The 21,588-nt window shown below is 43.4% G+C and overlaps 1 protein-coding gene across 2 annotated transcripts in view; it reads right to left on the bottom strand.

Moving 5' to 3' along the window:
* The window catches only part of DHX40 (DEAH-box helicase 40), a 119,878-nt gene that overhangs the window by 34,913 nt on the left and 63,377 nt on the right, over nucleotides 1-21,588 (bottom strand). For both annotated transcript variants that reach the window (XM_082247382.1, XM_082247383.1), the window contains exons 11-12: nucleotides 20,095-20,252; nucleotides 4,215-4,329 (exon numbers count right to left, since the gene is read on the bottom strand). In XM_082247382.1, the coding sequence (XP_082103508.1) occupies nucleotides 4,215-4,329; nucleotides 20,095-20,252 (273 nt within the window). The remainder of the gene's footprint in view (nucleotides 1-4,214; nucleotides 4,330-20,094; nucleotides 20,253-21,588) is intronic.

Here is a 21,588-nt window from a genome sequence, read left to right as displayed (position 1 = left end):
GGAGAGACCGTGATCACCGTCTCTTTTCCCCGACCATCGGAGAAGACTGAGGAAATCCGCCTGCTTGTGTTAAAAGCGGGCGGATCTTCTCTGTGATAGGCAGGGACAGATCACAGGATTCAGCATAGCTGGACCTGCGATCTGTGTCTGTCACACAACCCCCTCCCCCCACACACGTCAGTAAGCATGAGGCATACATTTAACCCCTTCGTCACCAACAGTGTTAACCCCTTCCCTGCCAGTGTCATTACAGTAACAGTGCATATTTTTAGCACTGATTACTGTAGTAATGTCACTGCCCCCCCCCCCCCCCCCCCAAAAGTGTCAAAAATGTAAGTTAGGGTCCGATCTGTCCGCCGCAATGTCACAGTCCCGCAAAAAAAAAAAAAAAAACGCAGATCGCCACCATTACTAGTAAAAAAAGAAAAAAAAAAATTACAAATCTTTCCCGTAGTTAGTAAACGCGTTAACTTTTGCGCAAACCAATCAAAATACGCTTATTGTGATTTTTTTTTTACCAAAAATATGTAGCAGAAAACAAATTGGCCTAAAATGTTAAAAAATTTCGATTTTTTACTTTTTTTTGGGGGGGAATGATATATAGCAGAATGTGAAAAACATTTTTTTTTTCCCCAAAATTGTCGCTCTTTTTTTCATAAATTAAAAAAAAAAAAAAAAAAAAAAAAAATCGCACAGGTGATCAAATACCACAAAAAGAAAGCTCTGTTTGTGGGGGAAAAAAAAGGACATCAATTCCATTTGGGTACAGTGTCGCACGACCACGCAATTGTCTGTTAAAGTAACGCAGTGCCGAATCGCAAAATATGGCCTGGTCAGGAAGGGGGGTAAAATCTTTTGGTCTAAAAGTGTATGAAAAAATGTTTTCGCTCTTTTTTTATTAATATTGCAAAAAATAAAAAGTGCAGAGGTGATCAAATACCACCAAAAGGAAGCTCTGTTTGTGGGAAACAAAGGACGTAAATTTTGTTTGGGTACAGCATTGCATGACCGCGCAATTGTCAGTTAAAGTCACGCAGTGCCAAGTTGGGAAAAGTGGCCTGGTCATTGAGAAGCAAAATGCTCCAGTCTTAAAGTGGTTAAATAAAGCAGAGCTTCACTTTAAATATTATTCTCCCTCATAGGTTATACTTCTTTTTTTAGAAAGCTACATTGATTTCTGTGCATTCTGGCAGCCATGTAAACCCAGACTATTCCTGAAGAAAAGGATTACTTCCTTTCTTTTATGTACAACTATAAACCTAAAGGCCCCTTTCACACGGGCGTTCCGTATGTCTGTATATCACCCCATCCGTTTGCGGGAGATATACAGACATAATGCATGTCAATGAGATTGCGGATGTCAGCGGATGACCATCCGATTTGCGTCCTTTCAGTTCAGTTCCGTTTTTTGGAATGGAACAGAACCCTATTTTTCCGTTTAAAAAACGGAAAGGACGCAAAATCGGATGTCAGCGGTGTCATCCGCTGACATCCGCAATCCCATAGACATGCATTATGTCCATATATCATCCGCAAACGGATGGGATGATATGCAGATATACGGACCGGATGACACAAATGTCATCCGTGTCCGTGAAAAAAAAAAAAGTGCCGGTGATGGATCGCAATACAGTCCGCTCCGTGTGAAAGAAGCCTAAAGACAGCTTTTTCTACAGAGGACACAGAGGGAATACAGCTATACAACGGATGTTACAAGCACTTTACAGATCAGCTCTTGCACCATGCAAACAGCATTCTTAGTATTACAAAGCTTCCAAGGAAGGTCTTACAAAACACTACAATAGTTTGATCTGCTTAGTTGCGGTTTTTAAATATTGAGCAACGAGGAAACAGCATCCCTGTAGGTCACATCCTTCGGTCAAATCTCAGAATGAATCAGATGCTACATGGAAAAGGGAGTCTTTCAATCAAAATCATAGTAATGTATAGACAGGAGGAGAAAGGGTATATACACCAGGGCTTTTTTTCAGCTGGAACTTTGTAGAACTCAGTTAAACCACCTTTATCTTAGGCCCTTTGCTCCCTGCTCACCACTATCACTTGTAAACACAGAAGTCCAGATTCACTAGAAGACCAGCAGGAATTGTGAGAGAGAGCACTTGCTCATAACCCAGTTATCAGCCACTATTAAATGTTTGAACACTGTAGACAAACACCCTACAATTGGATCTCTAATAGGATTGCAACTCATCAAACAACTACCCTGCATTGAATAATACCGAACACTGCTATTCTTTTGCTCCTAAAAGGGACATGCTACTGGTATACAGATGACCTCAGCCTCATTAGGACACAGGTATTATAGGCCGGCCTGGAGTTTCCCTTTAGCAGGAGTATTCCTCATAGCAATCAATAGCTTTACTGAGAGATCCATTAACGTATTGCTTGATATTGTGTATATTGGTGTTATCTACTTGTTACTGTTAATGGTCATTTAACTGTTGTTAGTATTATTTCAACTGAGTCCTGGTGGTTTATCTGGGACCTGGTTGACAAATATCCCTGTCCGAGTCTTCTTTCCTTGAGCAAGTAAATCTAAAGAGCTAAAGCCAATTCGTTTTGTGTCAGAGCGTTATTTAACCACTTGCCGACCAGCCGCCATACTTTTAAAGTGGCAGGCCGGCTCTTTCCCGCGAAACAACGTACCTGTACGTCTCTTTGTGAGACAGCTAGTGGGGGCGTGCAGGTGCCAATTGGCCACAGGGGAATCCAATCAGCGGGTCCGGCGAATGCGATGTCCACCGGGCACCCGTGATTGCTCCCCTTGGAGACAGAATGGCAGTCTACCGATGTAAACACGGCAGACCGCTGTTCTGTCAGTGATGACCACAGGGATCCTGTGTTCCTCCTATTTAGGAACACGGGTCTCTGTGTTCATCCAGCAAGTCCATTCCCCACACAGTTAGAAAGCATCCCCTAGGGATGCATTTAACCCTTTGATCGCCCCTGGTGTTAACCCCTTCCCTGCCAGTGTCATTAAGTACAGTAACAGTGCATATTTTTGCACTGATTACTGTAGTAATGTCACTGGTCCCCCAAAAAGTGTCAGTTAAGTGTCCTATCTGCTTGCCGCAATGTCGCAGTCCTGTAAAAAATTGCTGATTGCCGCCATTACTAGTAAAAAAATAAAAATAAATAAATAAAAAATTAAAATTACATAAATCTTTCCCCTAGTTTGTAGATATGATAACTTTTGCGCAAACCAATCAATATACAATTATTGGGATTTTTTTTTTTTACCAAAAATATGTAGCAGAATACATATTGGCCTAAAATGATAAAAAAAAAAAAAAAAAATAGATTTTTAATTTTTTTTTTTTTTATTGGGAATATATTTTATAGAAGAGAGTAAAAAATTGTTTTTTTTTTTTTTCCCAGAGTTGTCACTCTTTTTTTGTTTATAGCGCAAAAAAATAAAAAAATCGCAGAGGTGATCAAATACCACCAAAAGAAAGCTCTATTTGTGGGAAAAAGAACATCAATTTTATTTAGGTACAGTGTCGCAGGACAGCGCAATTGTCAGTTAAAATAACTCAGTGCCTTTTTTTTTTTTTAAAAACAATGGCCTGGTCATTAAGGGGGTAAAACCTTCCGTTCCTTAAGTGGTAAAGGTATATACAAACATGTCTAAACCTGGAGAGTCAGAAGGGCTGGGACGCTCACAGGGTGAAGGCAGCACAGAAGAACATGCAACTACTCTTGGGAACAGTGCTACACAAGGAATGTGACATATGAATACCGTGGCATACAGTGAGTAGGCTTTTATTTACCCCTCCCACTTATGAAACAATTTGGCCACAACCACGGTTTACAACAGCACACCACAATATTACTCTCCTTGGCATGCTCAAAGGTGTTGCAGGTCTTTTAAAATCCCAGCAACACCCCTGTATATCGGTTGATGCCTACGAAAAAACAGGCTGCCGTAGTAATCACTATTCAGCACAGCTGCGCCAGTAGAACACCACCTTAATTTGACTTCTGTCTAAATTTAAAAAATGGCCCAAGTATATGTGTGTATGTATGCATGCATGCATGTGAGATAGGGACCTTAAGCTCCTTGAGGGCAGGGACTGATGTAAATGTATATTATGTAAAGTTTTGCATAAATGATCATTCCTAAATAAGTGTCTATAATAAATAAATATTGAAAAATGATTACAAAATCATAGTATCTCTTGGATATCACTCACATAGATTTGCAGTGTTCAAAAATGTACAGCAGAGTGGCAAAATCATTCCCTCCTCCAGCCATGCTGGATAACCTTTCATGACTATTGTCAAATTCCTTTTGTTTCTGAGACATCCCTAGAGAGAAAAAAAAAAAGCAATTAGAATGACTGCCAGCATCTACTTTGCATACAGGTACTGGCTGTTTGAGAGACAGTGTATATGAATGGCAAATTAAATCCAGACCACAAGCTGTAGCATTTTTCTCTACACGGTTTTTGCAAATGTAATGGCGTACAATAATACACACCATAAACATAGCATTACTCAGTCTAGACAGTTGGGTTTTAGTGGAAAAGTCTCAGTGGTTTAAATATCTAGGCTTTCAGGAGAGTCCCCACACTTGTTACATTTCCCTGCTTTAATTCTACAGAAGCTCCTTAGTCAGTTTCCTGAATTTCTGCAAGTTTGTGTTCCTCTTCTGCACAATGAACCTTGAAAGTATATAGGTATATAGTTAATTGGCACACACAAACAATATACCAATCTCTATGTTAGAGACTCTCAGGACATTATGAAGATCACAAAAGTTTGTATCACAGAAAATGCCCAAAATGTCATAAGGGCTAATTTAACCACTTTACCACCGGAGGATTTTCCTGCTAAAAGACCAGGGGTTATTTTGCGATTTTTAACTGCGTGACTTTAACGGACAATCGCGCGGTCGTGCGACGCTGTACCTAAACGAATTTCACGTCCTTTTTTTCCCACAAACAGAGCTTTCTTTTGGTGGTATTTGATCACCTGTGCGATTTTTTGATCACGCGCTATAAACAAAAAAAGAGCGAAATTTTTGCAAAAACAACAATATTTTTCACTTTTTTTTATATGAAATTCCCCCAAAAAAAAATGTAAAAATCAAAATTTTTTAAAATTTTCGGCCAATTTGTTTTACGCTACCTATGTTTGGTAAAAAAAAAATCGCAAAAAGCGTATTTTGATTGGTTTGCGCAAAAGTTATCGCGTTTACTAACAAAGGGAAAGATTTTTGTCATTTTTGGTGTTTTTTTTTTTAACGAGTAATGGCGGCGATCTGCGATTTTTTTTGCGGTACTGCGACATTGCGGCGGACAGATCGGACCCTTGACTGACATTTTTGACACTTTTGGGGGTACCAGTGACATTACTGCAGTAATCAGTGCTATATATATGCACTGTTACTGCAAAAATGACACTGGCAGGGAAGGGGTTAACAGTATTGGACAGGGAGGGGTTAAGTGTGTCCTAGGGGCGTGATTCTAACTGTGCAGGGACAGGTCTACTAGTGTAAAAACAAAGATCAACAGTTCTACATAGTAGAACTGTTTGATCTTCACTTTTACACAGGGAGAACTGACAGGTGGCTTGTTTACACAAGCCGCTCTGTCTTTCTCCCGCTGTAGCGGCGATCGTAGTGTGACCGGCGGACATCGGGTCCGCCAGTCACACTCCCGCACTCCTCCGTGAACGAGCCGAGGCGGGCGCGCGCCTCGGCGGGCGCGCGCCCGCCCGCTATTGGCTCTGGAAGGAGTGACAGGCGAGCGACGTAGACCTACGTCACTCTGCCTGGCCGGGGCCGACTGCCGCAGTAAATATACTGTGCGCAGTCGGCAAGCGGTTAAATAACCCACTCATTAAAATGTCATAAAGCTTTAGTACAGTTAGGTCCATATATATTTGGACACAAGCACAATTTTCATACAAAACGTGTAGAAAGAAGGTTATATGGTTTCCAATAGCATAGTTCACACCAGTGCTTGCAGTTCCAGTAAAAAAAAAAAAAAAAAAGTATAACATTCTGCATTTTTCTTAAACTGGACTTTACTGGAACGCTGTAAAACGCATCAAAAACGCACTGGAAAGCACATGTCCTTATTTAGGGTTAAGAAAAAAAGAGGGGGGAAAAATGCACTGGACTGCATCAAAACACACTGGAATGCAACAAAAACGCACATGCAGAAAAGCACCTGGAACGCATCCGGACAGTTTTTCTATGCCGTAAACTGGCTCTGAGATCAGGTGATTGAGTCGGCCATTGCAGAATATTCCATTTTGCCTTCAAAGGCTCCTGGGTTGCTTTTGCAGTGTGTTTGGATCATTGTCCATTTGTACTGTGAAGCGCCGACCAATCAACTTTGCTGCATTTGGCTAAATCTGGGCTGACAGTATAGCCTTCTCTACCCTCATCACTAAAAGAACCAATGACCCAGTGCCACTGGAAGCCATGCATGCCCGTGCATTCACACTGCCTCCACCATGTTTTACAGATGACGTTGTGTGGTTTGGATCATGAGCTGTTCCATGCCTTCTCCCCACTTTTTTCTTCTCATCATTCTGGTACAGATTAATCTTAGTTTTATCCGTCCTAAGAATGCTTTTCCAGAACCTCTCTGGCTTTTTTTAGATGTTTTTTGGCAAAGTCTAATCTGGCTTTTCTATTGTTCAGGCTTATGAATGGTTTGCACCTTGTGGTGAACCCTCTGTATTTGTTCTCGTGAAGTCTTCTCTTGATTGTAGACTTTGACAATGATACGCCCACCTCCTGGAGAGTGTCCACTTGTCTGGATGTTGTGAATGGGTTTTTCTTTACCATAGAGAGGATCCTGCAATCATCCACCACAGTCGTCTTCAATAGGCATCCAGACCTTTTTATGCTGCTGAGCTCACCAGTGTGTTCTTCTTTCCTGAGAATGTGCCAAACTGTTTATATGGCAACTCCTATTGTTGCTGCTATCTCTTTGATCGTTTTTTTTTTTCATTTTTGAAGCCTTACAATGGCCTTTTTCACTTGAATGGACAGCTCCTTTGAACGCATGATGTAGGTTCACAGCAATAGATTCCAAAATCAAAATACCACACTTAGAATCAACTCCAGACCTTTTACCTGCTTAATTGATGAAGAAATATTAAAGGAGTAGCCCACACCTTGCCATGAAATAGCTTTTGATTCAATTGTCCAATTACTTATGGTCCCTTGAAAAAGAGGGGGGGTTACTTTTCTTAAGAGCTGCAATTCCTAAACCTTCCTCTGATTTGGCTGTACATACCTTCAAATTAAACCTGAGAGTGTGCACTTTCAGCCGATATCCATTATAGAACTATAGCATGAATATGTTTTAGAAAATACCTGAAAAAAATAAAATTGTGCCTGTGTCCAAATATATATGGACCTAACTGTATGTTAATGTAGATTCAGAGATCATTTTCATTAGTTTTAAATCTGCAGCTTTTATTAAAAAATTACCTGCTGATCCTGCCACGAAGGACACTTCTCATTATAGGGTAAAAATATTTGGTCTCCCCCCCTCCTCCAATTGTGCTCCTTAACTTCCAACTTAACTTCCAATAGAGACTACAAGTGGCTGTTTCAACATCCACTGGACAAGCATTGCCCACTGTTGTCATAGTATACTGATATGCAGTGCTTGAGCAAACTAAATGCAATTACATATTATTTAAGTGACGCAAAGAAGAAATTGTATGGAAAAAAGATAGGAAAAAAATGGATTTGTGTAAATTCTTACCGTAAAATCCTTTTCTCTTAGCTCATTGACAGACGTAGTCCTCGGTGATACAGCACCTTCGGGTTATGTTGCCTCCACAGGAGCAGGACTAGACAGGAACTTAAAAAGCTCTGGCCACACCCTAGGGGCAGTCCCAGAGGGTATATCCTCTCTCTCTCTGCCTCAGCAAATCAGTTATGTCAAAAAGCAGTCTTTAGAGATTTTAACCCAACCCAACTCAAAAAATAGAGGGGCGGGGACTACGTCTGTCAATGAGCTAAGAGAAAAGGATTTTACGGTAAGAATTTACAAAAATCCATTTTTCTCTATCGCTCATTGACAGACGTAGTCCTCGGTGATGCAGCACCTTCGGGACGTCCCAGAGCAGTATCACAAATGAGGGGTGGGAAAATGAAAATCAAATCCCAATCTAGAAGGCCCAACCGGTGCCAACTAGAAGTTTACAATGCTCATCCTTAATAATGAGACTCAACAAAAAAGAGAAATTTTTTTTTTTTTTTTTCAAACAGAAAAAAACCCTCGAGGTAGACCACCGGTCTCCTCAAATTGCGGCCTGCAAAACCTTGCGGCCAAATGAGGCATCCGCCGATGCCGTCACATCAATTTTATAGAATTTTGTAAAGGTATGTACCGACGACCAGGTGGCCGCCTTACATACCTGGACCACTGACGCCTGATGGCGAAAGGCCCAGGAAGTACTGAGCGCTCGAGTGGAGTGCGCCCTAACAGGGAACGGGGGACTCTGACCCTTAATAGAATAAGCCTGTACCACCGTCTGTCTGATCCATTTGGCAATGGTCGCGGCAGATGCAGGCAAACCCTTTCTGGGGCCATCCGTGATCACAAAAAGTGAATCCGTCTTACGGAATGATTCCGTAGCTTTCAGGTATACCCTGATTGCCCGAACCACATCTAAGGAATGCAACGCATGTTCCCGATGATGCTTGGGCTGAGGACACAAGGAAGGTAGTACAATATCTTCATTCAGATGAAAATCTGAAACCACCTTAGGAAGAAAAGATGGCTTAGGATGAAGTACTACCTTATCCCTATGAATCACTAGGTATGGGGACTGGCATGATAATGCAGCCAGTTCTGACACCCTGCGAGCAGAAGTGATAGCCACCAAGAAGGCCACCTTCTGGGATAAAGTAAGCAAGGGAATCTCCCTGATGTTTTCAAAGGGAGGTTTCTGTAGAACCGACAAAACTAAATTAAGATCCCAGGGCGGTAAGGGCGCGCGGACTGGTGGAGCCAGGTGCCGCACCCCCTGGATGAAATTCCGCACCAAGGACTTGGTAGCTAAAGGTTTCTGAAAGAAGATTGCTAATGCTGAAACTTGACCCTTGATGGTGCTCAAGGCTAGCTTCTGCTCAACCCCTTGTTGCAAAAAAGCCAATATTCGAGTCACCGAATAGGTACGTGGAGGAAATCCTAAAGATTCGCACCACGCAATATAAGTCTTCCATGTGTGATAATAGACCTTGCTGGAAGTCGCTTTCCTTGCTTTAATAAGGGTAGGAATGACTGAAGTAGACAAACCTCTGTCCTTCAGTACTTGGGTCTCAATGGCCAGGCCATTAAAACCAGCGACTGTAAAGCACGATGGTAAATTGGTCCTTGAGACCACAGACACTCCCTGAGACGAAGTTCCCACGGAACGTCTGCGACTAGCATGTCCAAGTCGGCCAGGCCGGCTTGACGAGGCCAGCCTAGAATTTCTAGGACCACTGGCGCTGATTGGATCTGAACCAGGCGTCCCTAGAGGTATCTGGCCCCGACCATCCGAGAAAGTCTGGTCGTTTTCTGTTCCCACACATTTATCAGATACCCGATTGTTATCAGGAAGGGTGATCTTTTCTGGTTGAACCTCAGGGACCGAAGTCACCCGACTAGAGGCTTCTTGGCCTGTCTGGTCAACCAGATCCGATTCCTGTGAGGCATAGGGACTAATCTTAGGAAAAGGTAAAGGAAAAGATCCATTCAGGGAACGGTAACTACCGCTTCCTGTAGTACTTAAATGTTGGAAGGGAAGAATCGCACCGGTAGTAGTGGTTGATGCTCGATCTAATGTCCTGAATACCGGTGAAAACGTCCCCCCACCCTGAAACCGGGTGGGGGCGCACCTTCAGGCTGTGTACTCCTTTGCTTCGGGTTTGGCTGGGTTGGTCCTCTGTTTGTCCGACCAGCCCTTCTTGAACCCTCCTGGAGGAGTCTTGCCTTTCCCGCTTGTTCCAGTCGGGCGCCCTTTATGGGCGGTAAAGAAAGGTCCTCGCTTGTTGCGAGGTCCCTTAGCTTTAGCAGCCTGTGGCAAAAAAGTGCTCTTGCCCCCAGTGGCATCCTTGATGATTCCATCTAGGGTGGCCCCAAATAGACGATTCCCCTGAAAGGGGAGATTTGTCAAGGTCTTTTTGGAACCTAGGTCAGCTGACCAGCATTTTAACCACAGCACACGTCTGAGGATAACCGCTGACATAGATGCATGCCCTAATAGGGGAGTAGTGTCCAAGGCTGCGTCACAGATAAACTGTAGCCCTTGTATAATCTGTTCCATCAAATCAGATGTCTCCTGGGGAATATCTTTTCCCCTAAGGTCTTGGCGTACCATTCTCGCCCATTCCGTAAGTGTCTGGGAAACTAGACCAATAACAATTACTGGTCTAAATGCTGACCCTATCAGAGAGAAGATGGTGCGGGACTCTGCTTCCATCTTTCGATCCACCGGATCCTTAAAGGACGAAGTGTCCTCCACTGGGATAACCGTGGCTTTATTCAGCCTGGAAATAGGTGGATCCACCACTGGTGGTACCGTCCATTTCTTAATGATGGATTCCTCAAACGGATAGCGTCTAGCAATACGCTTGGAAATAGTAAAGGTACGTTTAGAATGCTCCCATTCTCCTTTAATCTTATTACCAAAACACTTGGGTACAGGAAAAACCTTCACCGTTTTGATGGGCTTGTTGGTACCAAAAGGAATCTCTGTTTCAGTTGCCTCTGCCGGTAAAACCTCAAGTTTTAAGGTTTCCTGCACTGCCACAACTAGTGCGTCCACCAATGCTTCTTCCTGAATTATAGCGGGAGAAGAAATGTCCTCCTCACTGTCTGAGGGAGCTTTACCTGAGGTAACAGCCCTTGCAGAGGGACCTGCAACTGCAGTGACCATCTCTGAATCTGAGTCAGAGGTGTCAGATAGTATAGGGGTAGACGGGGGTCGCTTCCTTGACCCCCGTCCCTGACAGGCCGCCTCCACCCGAGCCACCATAGACTCCTAAAATTGCTGTAAATGCCTCTACACTCTGTGCACCGGCGGGTCCCGTGGCCCCCTCGAGGGAAACAGGTGGGGGAATATGTGTGGCAGGGTCCATGATAATTCCAGTCACTTCCTGGATAATATAATTCAAAAATAAAAAACTTTTTTTTTTTTTTTTTTTTTTTCAGACCCCCAGCGCCACAAAAACCCCTTAGTGTTACCTGCTAGGGATCCCTATCGATCGAGAGAGAGAGATAGACCCCCAGGCTCACCACTTGATGCTCAGAGTTTAACTGCAACAGGTTACAGCGCTGTCTTGACAAACAGGAAGTCTTTTGGCTGGCTGCCCAGGAAGAAAGGAGGCGGCTCCGCCCCTCTGCACGCCTTCCGGCGCCTCCCCTAGCTCCACGAGGTGTTTGGATCACCTCAAACATGGCCGCCCCCATGCTGGAAACACGAGGCTACGCCAAAATGGCGGCTCGTGCAATCCAGCAAAAAAAATGGCGGCGGCCTGTACTGAATAGCGGTGTGCTGCAGGGCACACAACACTCTCTCTGCATGGGGATTTGGCGTGGTTGGCGGTACCGGCCCTGGCGGACCGCATGGCCGTTCGGAAGGCCTGCTTATAGCTGGATATCTGATTTAGGAAGGCAGTCTACATGTCCGTGGCTTCTGACTGGTAGGTACCTTATTCTTATCACAGTAAGATTCCCAGAATGCCACTGATTACAATCTTTTAAACATGTATACAATAGATGGTTAGCTCCCAAACCAAACCTCCTGGCTTTTTGCACATAAAATCACACTCAAAGTAGGGGGATCTGTGTCATGTTATAGGATAGAGGGGGACTCTATCTTACCATACAGAGAGGGGCCCGCGTTCACCACAAGACCCGTCAGGGGAAAAGGGGGAACATACTACTCACCATACCGGAACCAGGCGGGCACCAACTCCTGACAGTACCCCTCTCCACCGGGGCGGGAGGGCTGTCGACCGATATGGACGCCGTGACTCATGGTCTTTGGCGTTTCAGCGAGACGTTTAACTCGCGGGGTCAGTCCCTTAATGGGACTTTGTCGCGGCCGACCCAGCGCGGAGCTATGGCCTGCACGCGCTCGTAGGCTGAACTGGGGTGACCACCGGATCTCAACATCCAGCCCGTCGCCCAGTTCAGCTTTCTTGCTTGAAGATCTCACAGGAACACTGGAGAAAAAAAGCTGTCTAAACAATCTTTTAAGAAAAAAATCTTGCCAGGACCGAAGATCCCAGCAAGGTATCTAGGTAGTTACTCCTAACTAGACAGAAAATAACTGATTTGCTGAGGCAGAGAGAGAGAGGATATACCCTCTGGGACTGCCCCTAGGGTGTGGCCAGAGCTTTTTAATTTCCTGTCTAGTCCTGCTCCTGTGGAGGCAACATAACCCGAAGGTGCTGTATCACCGAGGACTACGTCTGTCAATGAGCGATAGAGAAATGATTGTTTTACGGATCTACAGGTATTGACAAACCCTACAGTTGGAGGCAGCGGCTGATTTGCCCTTAAAATCTTTGCCATGGTTTCATACTAATATTCCCACGGCAGTGCATTTCCACCCACAGTGGGTGAAACCAGGAGTGTTTGCACTCTTTAACACACAAAACATTCTCCGGGCCTTCTCCACTTTCTCACATAATAGGGAATCCTGCTTTCAGTCCTAGTCTGTCAGACTCCAGATTCCTCCCCTCAAAAAACAGTGGTAGACTCCAGGCTAGACATTTCATTTCAGTCAGATGCTGGGTTTCCAAGAAGCAGATCCTCACTGACCCGCTGTACTCTGGACTCTCCTTCTGGCATAAAAATAAACTTGCACACTTTTTACGATCCCTTTCTCCAGCCTAGCAACGCTTGTCAACTTAACCCATTTGAACTTCTTTGTACTGAAAGTTCCCATTTGAGACATGCAATCTCACTGATCTATCATTTGCTCCTCTCTACTTCGATGGATTTCAAGCTGCCATAGATTTCCAAATGGGAGCAAGACCTTGGAATCCACCTTTCTGACAAACAGGTGGAGAGAATTCTCCAGTTTATGTATAAAACCTCCTTAACCCCTTGGAGCCTAAGCCATTTTACTACATATGTTGCTTACAAGTTAAAATCAGCATTTTTTTGGTAGAAAGTAACTTTGAACCCCCAAACATTATAAATATTTTTTTAGCAGAGACCCTAGAGAATAAAATGGCGACCCTTGCAATATTTTATGTCACACGGTATTTGCACAGCTGTCTTTCAAATGCAATTTTTGGGAAGAAATACACTTTCATGAATAAAAAAAAAAAAAGTAAAAATAGCCCAATTTTTTGTATAATGTGAAAGTTAATGTTACGCCGAGAAAATAGATACCGAACATGTCATGCTTTAAAATTGCGCACACACGTGGAATAGCAACAAACTTTAGTACTTAAAACTCTCCATAGGCGACGCTTCAAAACATTTTTGCGGTTACCCGTTTAGAGTTAGAGGTCTTGTGCTAGAATTATTGTTCTCGCTTTAACCGTTTGCCGACCGCGGCATGACTATATACTGAGGCGGTCAGTCCCGGCCAGGCAGAGTGACGTAGGGGTACGTCACTCGCCTGTCACTGACTTGTGAGCCAATTGCGGGCGGGCGCGCGCCCGCCCCGGCTCATTCACTGACATCGTCCGCCGGTCACTCACAATCGCTCCGGTGAAGGAAGAAAGGCGGACGGCTTATTTAAACAAGCCGACTGTCATTCTCCCTGGTGTAAAAATGAAGATCAGACGGTTCTACTATGTAGAACCATTGATCTCTGTTTTTACACCAATAGCCATGTCCCTTTACAGTTAGAAGCACGCCCCTAGGACACACTTAACCCCTCCCTCTCCAATACAGTCAACCCCTTCCCTGCCAGTGTCATTTTTGCAGTAACAGTGCATATGTATAGCACTGATTACTGCAGTAATGTCACTGGTAACCCCAAAAGTGTCAAAAATGTCAGTCAAGGGTCCGATCTGTCCGCCGCAATGTCGCAGTACCGCAAAAAAAAAAAAAAAAAAAAAAAAAAAAAAAAAATCGCAGATCACCGCCATTACGCGTTAAAAAAAAAAAAACACCAAAAATGACAAAAATCTTTCCCTTTGTTAGTAAACGCGATAACTTTTGCGCAAACCAATCAAAATACGCTTTTTGCGATTTTTTTTACCAAACATATGTAGCATAAAACAAATTGGCCGAAAATGTTAAAAAATTTTGATTTTTACATTTTTTTTTTGGGGGGGGAATTTCATATAAAAAAAGTGAAAAATATTGTTATTTTTGCAAAATTGACGCTCTTTTTTTGTTTATAGCGCATGATCAAAAAAAAAAAAAAAAAAAAAAAAAAATCGCAAAAAAAACCCTGGTCTTTTAGCAGCCAAATCCTCTGGGGCTTAAGTGGTTAATGGTCACGGCATTACCTCACGTGTGGTTTGAATATATGCTGGCGCAACTTGCATATTCGTTCACTTCTGCGCGCAAGCACAGAGGGACGGGGAGCTTTACATTTATTTTTTTTCTTAATTATTTAATTTTTACACTATATATTTAAAAAAAAAATGGATCACTTTTATTGCTGTCACAAGGCGCCAAGTTTGGCTATTCATTAATTTTTTTTTTAAATCTGGCGATTTTAAAGCTCCAGTACCTGGAGGAAGTGAGGTCATGACATCGCTCCTGGGTTTTTACATCGGAGACCCGATCAGAGCCCAATTCGGCTTTGGTCAGATCTTCGGCTGTCCAGCGGACGAGTGGCCAGATCCGAAGGCTGCAGGAGGGCAGTGGGGATGTCCCCTCCCACGCCTTGTAATGACAATCGAGCAGTTGCTCAGCCCCATCAGTTGTCATTACAAGAAAGCTGACCATCGGCTCTAAACAACGGTACCAGGATGATGCCTCTAGCTGCAGGCATCACCCCGGTACAGCCCCCTGAAGCCGAGGCCACATATTTGTGTTCTGTCGGCGCTAAGGGGTTAAGCACCAGATATCAGGAATACAGTTTCAAGCTCCTAACAGGATGGTACTACACGCCTGCCCGGATCAACAAGATGTTCCCCCATTGTCCTAACACATGGTAGAGATGTGGAGAGGAAACCAGTTCTCTTCCTTAGATTTTTTGCACCTGCCGCTCGCTTTAGACCTTCTAGACCGAAGTCCGGTGTATTATTCCAAAATTCACCGACTGCCAGCTTCCCCTGGGACCCAGGGGTACTCTCTTAAGAGTTAGCCAGGACCTGCTGACAAAATCCCGCTGTAGCTAGGGTTGCCATCTCCTCCCTTTAAACCCGAACACATAATTACACAAGTTCTGAGGCTGGCTAATTTAATGCAGATACAGTCCCTTGCGAAAGTATTTGGCCCCCTTGAACTTTGCGACCTTTTGCCACATTTCAGGCTTCAAACATAAAGATATAAAACTGTAATTTTTTGTGAAGAATCAACAAGTGGGACACAATCATGAAGTGGAATGAAATTTATTGGATATTTCAAACTTTAACAAATAAAAAACTGAAAAATTGGGCGTGCAAAATTATTCAGCCCCCTTAAGTTATACTTTGAAGCGCCACCTTTTGCTGCGATTACAGCTGTAAGTCACTTGGGGTAGGTCTCTATCAGTTTTGCACATTGAGAGACTGAAATTTTTGCCCATTCCTCCTTGCAAAACAGCTCGAGCTCAGTGAGGTTGGATGGAGAGCGTTTGTGAACAGCAGTTTTCAGTTCTTTCCACAGATTCTCAATTGGATTCAGGTCTGGACTTGGACTTGGTCATTCTAACACCTGGATATGTTTATTTGTGAACCATTCCATTGTAGATTTTGCTTTGTGTTTTGGATCATTGTCTTGTTGGAAGACAAATCTCCGTCCCAGTCTCAGGTCTTTTGCAGACTTCATCAGGTTTTCTTCCAGAATGGTCCTGTATTTGGCTCCATCCATCTTCCCATCAATTTTAACCATCTTCCCAGTCCCTGCTGAAGAAAAGCAGGCCCAAACCATGATGCTGCCACCACCATGTTTGACAGTGTGGATGGTGTGTTCAGGGTGATGAGCTGTGTTGCTTTTACGCCAAACATAACGTTTTGCATTGTTGCCAAAAAGTTCGATTTTGGTTTCATCTGACCAGAGCACCTTCTTCCACATGTTAGGTGTGTCTCCCAGGTGGCTTGTGGCAAACTTTAAACGACACTTTTTATGGATATCTTTAAGAAATGGCTTTCTTCTTGCCACTCTTCCATAAGGCCCAGATTTGTGCAGAGTCTCCCACCTCCGCTGTAGATCTCTGCAGTTCATCCAGAGTGATCATGGGCCTCTTGGCTGCATCTCTGATCAGTCTTCTCCTTGTACGAGCTGAAAGTTTAGAGGGACGGCCAGGTCTTCGTAGATTTGCAGTGGTCTGATACTCCTATTTCAATATTATCGCTTGCACAGTGCTCCTTGGGATGTTTAAAGCTTGGGAAATCTTTTTGTATCCAAATCCGGCTTTAAACTTCTCCACAACAGTATCTCGGACCTGCCTGGTGTGTTCCTTGTTCTTCATGATGCTCTCTGCGCATTAAAACGGACCTCTGAGACTATCACAGTGCAGGTGCATTTATACGGAGACTTGATTACACACAGGTGGATTCTATTTATCATCATTAGTCATTTAGGTCAACATTGGATCATTCAGAGATCCTCACTGAACTTCTGGAGAGAGTTTGCTGCACTGAAAGTAAAGGGGCTGAATAATTTTGCACGCCCAATTTTTCAGTTTTTTATTTGTTAACAAATTTTTAAATATACAATACATTTCGTTCCACTTCATGATTGTGTCCCACTTGTTGTTGATTCTTCACAAAAAATTACAGTTTTATATCTTTATGTTTGAAGCCTGAAATGTGGCAAAAGGTCGCAAAGTTCAAGGGGGCCGAATACTTTCGCAAGGCACTGTAAGGCACTAAGTGAGTTTAATTACCACCTTAATCAGCCACAGAACCTGTGTAATTAATATGTGTCCGGGTTTAAAGGGATGAGGTGGCAACTCTAGCTGTAGCCAGTGTCAACACAGAACAGCATAAAGTGCCCACGTGTGCCCCTAACTTGGAACAGGCTGGATTATGTATGTTGCCTTATGAGTTTATGTGTAATCTCCATTACTGTGGCCTGAGGAGGAGTTATGTATAAATCCCCATTAGAGACTGTATATAGATGGGTGTAAATATATATGTACAAGATATTGAGTTTTGATCTTACATTGAGTTGATATATGATTATCAATTATATGAAGTTGTGTGACTTCAGTCTGCAGGCAATAGTAACTTGATTAACAAGTCCATTTGAAATGCCAGCCCTGCTATTTGCATTAGAAAACAAACTGATATGCAGAATAGTACCAAGCTGTACTTAAGTTCCTGTTAGCCAGACATCACGGGGCCAGAAAATAATTGACAATCGTCCATGACAGGTCATTCCTTTATCTCACCCTCTAATTCAAAGACTCAGTCTTTAGATATGCAATGAAGGTGATCGTCGGTTCAGGGATGGGCAATTTGCCCAATCCTGAATAATATACGCCCAAAGGGAGGAGAAGGGTAAGATTGCTACACCAATCAGAATGGCTCTGAGCAAGGCGATATGGGTCTATATTAGAATATGTGAGGAGAGAGATCTCGCTCTTGCAAGCAGACTAGGATGAAGCTACTGGGGATGGTAAATATAGACTATATATCTCACACTTAGAATGTATACATGCTTTATCTCTTTAGTGTTTGAATACACACGGCAGGCACCATGCCTGACGTGAAAAGGTAACTTAACTCCACGCTCAATACGTACATGGTATTGTAAATATGGCTATTGTGGGTAATTTGTAAATATCATATACGCCAGGAGATCTGTACTAACCATGTGTTGTAAATACTGTTTAGTGTGTAATTTGTATATATTTATATATTATGTAACCCTTTCAATAAATGTGTATTGCTGATTGAACTACCTCTTTTGTGTAAAGATCTCTCAGGATCTAGATGTGTATAGGCGCATGCTACTACAATGATTGGGGTGTATGCACAGGTACACAGAACAAAAGGCAACAATGTAAATGGACGTTACCCAGCCTGCTCGCGCTACCCGCCCACAGTAAATGTAGCGTAGACGAGCGGGCAGCAGACAGTAGAATTAGAGGGAAGTTGTGCTGCATTTTTAAAATTTAGTTTTTTGAGGTGTGGGAACACACCTTTTATAGTCAAACCCCCCTTAGAGTCCAAACATTGCTCTCTAAGTGGGGGGGGGGGGGGTAGGGGGAACAGCAGTATGTCTCAAATCAATATTAGAACTCCATCCTCCTCCCCCCCAGGGACATGGGCTGCTTCCAGGGACACACTGCTGATGCCTGCTCTGACCCAAGATTTAGCAAGTGAATGACAGCCTGACCCTTCCATTCCAAAACCTCCTCCTCTAGCTTGGGAGAGACCAGCTACAAGCCAGGTTCCCAGTAAAGACATATACACACAGGGGGGCCAGCAGGAACTACAGTAGCATGTAGGAGGATGTAGAAGAGCTCTGACAGCTGCCCAGAACAGGCTTCTCTCCTCACCCTGACAATATTGAGGAGCCTGGGGGAGGAGGGGGTTAGGTATGTGGAGATGAGGGGAGCACTGAATGGAGCCGACACCAAGCTAAACTGGGCACACCTCTCCCTGGGATGGCGCCTCTCACACAGCACTATGTAACAGGCCCAGGAAGACACCACCGGCAATGACTGAGGTCAGCCACAGACAAGGCTCTGAGTTCCAGTGGCCGTCCAGACCAGCAACAGCCTGCCAAGCCAAAAGAGAGAGACTCTTTGCATGATTGACAGCCGCCGAGGCCAATCACAGGCGAGAAGCCTGCAGCCCATCCAACCAGCACTCAGAATACATGGGGGGCCTTGCCTTTGAGCGAGAAGGGGAACCACAAAGGAGATGGCCAATAGGGTACAAGGAGGGGGGACTTGACTGGAGATTCCCAGTGATTGGCGTGCGTCGCAGCCAATCCTTTAGCGACTCCTGAGTTCTGGCAAGCTATGCTCATGCCTGATATGGCTGACTAAAGCCCATGCGCCAGGATGCAATTTCTAGTTGCAATTGCAACCTGGCGCCTTTGATTTGTCGAACCCTGTTCTAGACCTTAAAAAATAAAACGAAAATAAAAACAGGGTATGGAAACCCCTATAGTTCGCTGGGGTACTTATATGGTCTTCTTTTTTACAAACTGATTCCATTTGCCTTGATTTACTTTTTTATTTTTTTGCTCTGTTGTTGACCCTATGTGCATCCCAGGTGATGCAGTTTTGGTTAATATAGTATTATAAGCTTTTCTTGTTGTACCCCTTGTAATATATGCAAATATTATTGTGTGCCATGTTCTCTGTACTTTTGTCATGATTAATATTTGACAAAAAAAAAGCGACGGTAGATAGGCAAGGAAATTAGAACTCTGAAGGTTTGAACAGTAATTTTGTAATTTGGATTTGTATGCACCATCTGAATAAACTGAAAAATGATTTATAAATGTGCCCTTGCAAAAAAAATAAATAAATACTGGTACACATTTGTATTTCTTTGCATTTAAAACCGCATTTGCTTGTTCAAATTCTTTTCACATTTCAGAACCAACATTTCACACCAATTTCAGAAAACATACAGTAAAATCATAAATCTGTGAAGTATCAGTTGTAGCCAAGATGAACATGCTTCAAAATGAAGTATCCATTAGTAAAATAAGTACAGGGACATTTTATATTAAGGATTTCACAAAGCCATTAAAAAATCATACCTAACTTGACAAATGCTTTAACTTCAGTTAATATTGTATAGCTGCAATAGCAGGCTTTAACATAGAGACAAAGGTCTCCAGTTCAAGACTGCTTACACATAATGTTGCAAAAATAGAATCCAAAAAGAATGGCTTCACTTGTTTTACTTTCATCACAAGTATCCATGATATTTGTAATGGACCCAAAGTTCATCTATAGCCATATCCATCACCTACTGCAAGTTAGGGTCAGAGGAATGTTGGTTTGCATTCAAAATACCTGACTGTATGAAGATGTGTTCGACTGATAACATAGCTGCCAATGGCAGGAGCAGGTCTTCACACCCCACAGAGGTGGCTTTAATCACAGCACATGCAAGATTTGGTGATAATGGAAACTCTATCAGGAAATGTCCTAATCTTGTGACATTACCACTCCTTAAAAAGAAAAACAAAAATATACATATTTCATCATACAATTTTTTACAAAATGATATATTGAAGTCCAACATCAGCTAATACATTTTGAGTTTTGTAAGGGCTCTTTCACACGGGCGATCCGATCAGATCCGCCTGTCAGTTTTTTAGGCAGATCTGATCGGATCCTCCATGCAGCTCTATAGGGCAGCGGGTGTCAGCGGAGACACCTCCGCTGACACCCGCTGCCATCCGCATCCGATCCTGTGCTTGAAATCTGGACGGATGGAAACCCTATTTTTCAATCCGTTCAGTAATCGGAGCGGATCAGATCTGATGAGAGCGGACAAGCGGTCCGCTCTCATCCGATCCCCCATAGAGGGCAGCGGGGGCTGGAACACCTCCCTCTCCGCTCTGCAAGCGGAGACGGAGCTGTCATCCGCCCGGCTCAGCGGGGATCGCGGATCGATCCCCGCTGAGCAACACGGATCCGCCTACGGAGCCAACCGTGTGAAAGAGCCCTAAGGGAGAAAATCTTTCAGGTTCCTTGTTGCTTTCTGTGACCCAATTAGTTTTTTTTTTCCACTTTCCGTGTATTTAATGGAAGCTGTAGAGAAAAACCCTTGTTTTCGGTGAGGAAGAAATTATCTATGTAAAGATCTGACATAACGTGCAGAGTCAGAGCTAGAGCTCTCCAATCAGCAAAGCTCATGCTTACTACTGACTAGAGATCTCTAGCTCTGACCCAGCAAGGACCATGTCTGATGTCTGCAGAGAGATCATTGCCTGCACACTGAGAGCAAGGGTGCTGGAAGGGGACAGGCTTTTTTATTCAGGGTGTGATCTAAGGAAAAACACTAAGACATTGAACACCTTTTTGTTTTGCTGAAGCTGAAAAGTGTGTAACCGATTTAAACAAGCATTGAGTTGGGCTACTGTGTTCTTGGGGTACTTACAGTTAGCGTGTTTTCTGGATGAAAAAAAGTAACACTATTCATATACAGAACACAATTCCATAACATTTTCAACTGAACACCATACCAATTTTACAAGACAGTGACAAGTAATACTTAACCTAAACTTAGGGAGGGCATACACGGTTCGAATCTCAGACAGTTCAGCAGGAACTAGCTGAGATTTGAACAGTGTATAGGCAGGCTGAATGTACCAAGTTTATCAATCAACTTGAGTACAACCAGCATGTCAGGTTTTACCTGTAATTATCGTTAGCAGCTGCTCTCACATTTGAAAACAACGTGTCTGTGCAGGGCTTCGCCCACATTCATTCAGAGTTAATGTACGCACTACAAGTTCCGTCTGCAACTGCGGTAGGCGCCTTGTAGTTCTCAAAGTACTA

Source organism: Pelophylax lessonae (genome assembly GCF_965119305.1).
Source record: "Pelophylax lessonae genome assembly, chromosome: 2".
Taxonomy (NCBI): Eukaryota; Metazoa; Chordata; class Amphibia; order Anura; family Ranidae; genus Pelophylax; species Pelophylax lessonae.
Note: the sequence above shows the minus strand (reverse complement) of the source record. Positions and strands in the feature narration are given on the sequence as shown.